The sequence below is a fragment of the Lucilia sericata genome, unplaced genomic scaffold, assembly GCF_015586225.1.
Source record: "Lucilia sericata isolate MDLA Ls3-8-SP2 unplaced genomic scaffold, ASM1558622v1 Contig001487F_arrow, whole genome shotgun sequence".
In the NCBI taxonomy this organism is placed as follows: domain Eukaryota; kingdom Metazoa; phylum Arthropoda; class Insecta; order Diptera; family Calliphoridae; genus Lucilia; species Lucilia sericata.
The window spans coordinates 74,013-79,127 of NW_023995415.1; the positions used below are offsets into that span (position 1 = coordinate 74,013).

At 37.6% G+C, this 5,115-nt stretch overlaps 1 protein-coding gene across 1 annotated transcript; it reads left to right on the forward strand.

The window, feature by feature from the left end:
• Nucleotides 1-902: 902 nt before the first annotated feature.
• On the forward strand, nt 903-4,788 carry LOC119611586 (the record flags this gene model as incomplete). The annotated part of the gene is made up of 1 exon (XM_037967232.1): nt 903-4,788. A coding segment is annotated over exon 1 (3,886 nt), but the record flags the coding sequence as incomplete, so codon positions are not given.
• Between the last annotated feature and the right edge of the window lie 327 nt (nt 4,789-5,115).

Here is a 5,115-nt window from a genome sequence, read left to right on the forward strand (position 1 = left end):
TATTTTTATTAAATTTACCAACGACAACAACATCGGGTGTATACATGTTCAACTGTCTTACATAGGGAAAACCACCCTTAAGGAAAACAATCGATAAGAGTGATCATAGTGATTCTTTGTTAATACGTGTGTCGTATATGTACATACGGAACGTGGATGATATAATTTGTCATACATACATACAGAATATAGCTTACATACATAAGTGTCTGGAAGTGTTTATCGTAAAGTACATAAGGCAAAAGTTCCAACATACATGAAATTTCTGTGGAGCAAGAAAAGGAAAAGTGTTAACATACATGGTATATCAAAACAGTGTACGTACATGGGATTTCGGTTGGTACATACATTAGAATCAGTGGTCAAAAGATAAAAGACAAAAAGATCGTTTACATACATGAGTGAATTGGTATGAGAAGGACAAAACAATAAACAAGAAAGATACATGTGGATTAGTAGAACAGTGACAGTGTTGATATATTTGAAAAGGCAGTTAAAAGTTTTATTGTGAATGTGGAAGCAGTGCATTTGTAACTATAGTATAACTAGATTACAGTTTGACAAAGTTTAAAGTAGATCATTTAAAACTGTGTTTGATTTGGCAGTGCACTTGTAACTATAATGGAACTAGATCACAGTTTGATAAAGTTTAAATCAGTGCATTTGAAACTGGAATGTTATATGGTTGTGAGATTTGCTAAATAGTATGTGGATTTTGTGTTTTTGATTTGGCTTGATATTAATATTAAATGTGAAGTGGCTGGACTACAGAATAGGGTGTGCGTAATAAAGTTACTGTATGACATTGAATAACCGGCAATTAACATTTAGAACGAAAGTTATATTAGAGAACCATAATAAGGATAATTTTTCGGTAATTATAGAACGCGAATTCGTGCAAAATGGAACAATTAAGGAAGAAACGCACACAATTGAAAAAGTCGGTGATAAAATTGTATAATTTCATATCTGGCCATAACGTGAGTTACAACGATATAAAGGTACGTATGGAGGAATTTGAAAATGTTTTTATGAAATACAAGGACATTCAAGATGAGATTGATAGCTTATGCGATAAAGATTCTGACATTCAAAAGGAAGATGCATACCGCAATGAAATTGATGAAATGTATTTTACGGCTAAATCCATATACACGTCATATACTCAGGAAAATTTGGATAGTACGGTAATTGAGGGAGCAGCTGCAAGTACTCCACAACTTAATAATGATTTGACGGCATTATTACAGACAATGTCAACAACATTGACATCTGTCGTTAACTTACAGTCATCTGGCATGAATAATTCGAACATTAATAACAACAATTCGAGTATACGTTTACCTCAAATTGAGATTCCAGATTTTGATGGCAATTTATCAAACTGGATTCGGTTCAGGGATTTATTCAACGCCATGGTTGATGCTAGAACAAATTTATCGGACGTTGAGAAGCTAGAGTATCTCCAGACGAAACTCAAGGGCGAAGCATCGTCGATAATTAAGCATTTAACTCCTACGAACGGTAATTATAGAATAGCTTGGGACATAGTGAAGAAGAAGTACGACAGACCAGATCAAATAAAGGAGACATATATTAGATTACTTTTGACTCAGCCTTCGGTCAAGAATGGTACATTGTCGGAGATTAGAAAATTTTACAACAACACTATTGAGTGCTATAATGCTCTTTCTGTCTTATATGAATCCGTGGCTTCGTGGGATCCATTATTGCTATTCTTGATAAAGGAGAAGTTAGATCGGGAAACAATTACGCTGTGGTATCGTCAGCAGAATGATATTGATAGGCAGTCATTTAAGAAGTTATTAGATTTTTTGGAAAGTCGTGTAATAGAGTTGGAAAGTTTGGAAATACCTGATCAGTCATCTAAGTTCAGGAAACCTAATAAATTTGTTACAATGACAGCAACAACTCAATCGTGTCCAGTCTGCCAAAAAGATCATTTTTTATTTGCATGCCAACAGTTTAAGGATCTGAATATCGAAAGACGCAAGAACGTCGTTCTCAAAAGTGGTTTTTGTTTGAATTGTCTAAAGGAAAAACATTTTTCTAAGGATTGTAAGTCTAGTTCCTGCAGAACTTGTGGCTTGAAACACAACACATTGTTGCATGTTAATACTAATCCATCAAGAGGCAACGCTGAACAGTCAAGTGACGATACTAATGGCTCTTCTTCAATTACGGTAAATTCAAGTCAGCAGACTACAACAAATCAGACTACACTTCTGCCAACAGCGGTAATCATGGTGCGTGATAGGAACAATAGCTTGCAACCATGCAGAGCTCTTGTAGATACCGGTGCCCAATCAACGCTCATTTCGGAATCATGCGTTCAGCGACTTCAGTTGAATAGGTCGCATGATAAAACTGCTCTATGTGGAGTTGGTGGAAACACTACAAGTTACACCAGGGGAAAAGTACAATTGGAAATCTTCGCTAAGGATATCAACAGAACAATCATAGTTCAGACTTATTGCTTATCGAATCTGACACAATATATTCCGTCACATACGATAGTGAACCAGAAGCTCGAATATTTTAAAGATTTGAAACTGGCCGATCCTGTTTACCATAAACCAAACCACATCGACATCATTTTAGGAGCTGACGTTTTTCCCCATTGTATATTAGGGGAAAAGGTATCCCATCCATCAGGTTCTCCAACAGCACTTAGCACAATATTCGGTTGGGTGATTATGGGAAATGTCAACAGACAACCCGAAAAGTCCATTATGATTGCCCATCTACATACTGGCTTGGACGAACAACTTCAACGTTTTTGGGAGATAGAACAATGTGATGTTCAATCAAAGCATTTAACTCCTGATGAGGAACATGCCGAACAACATTTCAAGGAAAATGTCCGGAAACAACCTGATGGACGATATATGGTGAAACTTCCGTTCAAAGCTAATTCTTTTCAACTTGGTGAATCGAAGACAGCGGCAATGCGAAGACTTGAATCCATGGAACGACAGTTTGACAAGAATGGTAATCTCAAGGTCGAGTTCCACAAATTCATGAACGAATACATAGAGCTCAATCACATGGAAATTGCAACTAATAAAACGGAACATCAAGTTTACTACATGCCACATCACGCAGTTTTGAAACCATCAAGTACCACTACCAAATTACGCGTTGTTTTCGATGCATTTTGCAAAAGTTCAAACAACACATCGTTGAATGATCATCTCCTTGTTGGACCTACAGTACAAAATGATTTGTATTCGATTCTGCTAAACTTTCGAAAACACAAGATAGGTTTTACCGCAGACATCGAGAAGATGTACAGACAGGTACTCATACATCCAGATGATATATCATATCAGAGTATTTTATGGCGTGATTCTCCAAAGGATCCACCCATCACATATCATCTCAGGACAGTTACACATGGAACTGCATCGGCTCCATTTCTAGCTACCCGTACGTTAATGCAAGTTGCTCTTGATAACTCACAGAAGTATCCAGAAGAGTCTAACGAGATCATCAACAAGTTTTACGTAGACGACTACATGTCTTCCGCTCCAGACTTAGAATCGGCTATTTCACGTCATAGGACCCTATGCACAGTTTTATCCAAATCAGGTTTCAACCTTCGCAAATGGTCAACGAACTCAAGGGAATTGTTGGATAAAATTGATCCTCAAGATCGAGCTTGTTCATCAGAGCTGATAATTGATCAGTCAGAAACGGTAAAAACTCTAGCACTGCTTTGGAACACATCAACGGATTGTTTTCAATACAGCGTGTGTTTTGGCGAAATTACTGGAATAATCACGAAACGTCGCGTGCTATCGGATATTTCAAGAATTTACGATCCAATTGGCTGGCTATCTCCGGTGTTAATTAAAATGAAAATCTTCATGCAAAAACTTTGGATTAAAGGTGTCAATTGGGATGAAGATCTACCAAGTGATCTTAAAGCGGAATGGCTACAACTTCAACATCAAGTTGAGAACATACGTGATCTACAAATTCCCAGATGGTTTAATTTCAACGTTGAAGATCGTATTGAACTTCACGGATTTGCAGACTCATCGGAATTAGCCTATTCTACTGCTATTTATATTCGTGTCATAAAACCAGATGGATCAATAACAACTAGTCTAATAACATCGAAAACCAGAGTTACCCCGATTCGACAAATAACACTTCCACGCTTAGAGCTTTGTGCAGCTCATCTCATGGTGAAAGTTATGGTTAAAGTGAAACAAGCTTTAGAATTGCAGAATGTACCTACATATGGTTGGACTGATTCAACTGTCGTACTAGCATGGTTGAGTGATCATCCACGGCGGTGGAAAACCTTCATTGCAAATAGAACATCTCATATTATCAACATAATTCCAGCAAGTCAATGGCGTCATATTACATCGAAACAAAATCCAGCCGATTTAGCTACGCGTGGCATCTCTTCATCGGAAATTAAAGACAACAGTTTATGGTGGCAAGGGCCACACGTTTTGCAAGGTTTTACAATGGAAGCTTCAACAATGTCAACAGCATCTATCCCATCGAACATTGATTTAGAGGAACGCAAGGTAATCGCAACAGCAACATCCGTCAAGCAAACAGATTTGTTTCACCTATTCTCAAGTTATGACAAGCTACTTCGTGTAACTGCTCTGATTTTACGTTTTTTTGGTAATTGTAAATGCAAATCTCAACGTCAAACTGGTTTCCTCACTACGACGGAGCTTCAAAACGCTCACAGAATGCTTGTAAGAAAAGCTCAACATGAAACATATGCAGCGGAAATTCGTATGTTAGCATCGAACAAACAGATTCCTTCTGGAAACAAGCTTGCCGGTCTATCTCCATTTCTCGACAACTTTGGAATCTTGCGTGTAGGTGGTCGCCTTGAAAACGCTTCAATCAGTTACGATCAGAAGCACCCATATATTCTACATAAGAACAACATATTAACACAACTCATCGTTCGGCACTATCACACAAAGCATTTGCATGCGGGAAAACGCCAGCTGCAGTACTTATTAGGTTTGAAGTATTGGATTCCTGAAGTATCACAAATCGTAAAAAGAACAATCTACCAATGCACAACATGTATGCGGTTCAGACAAAGGCCAT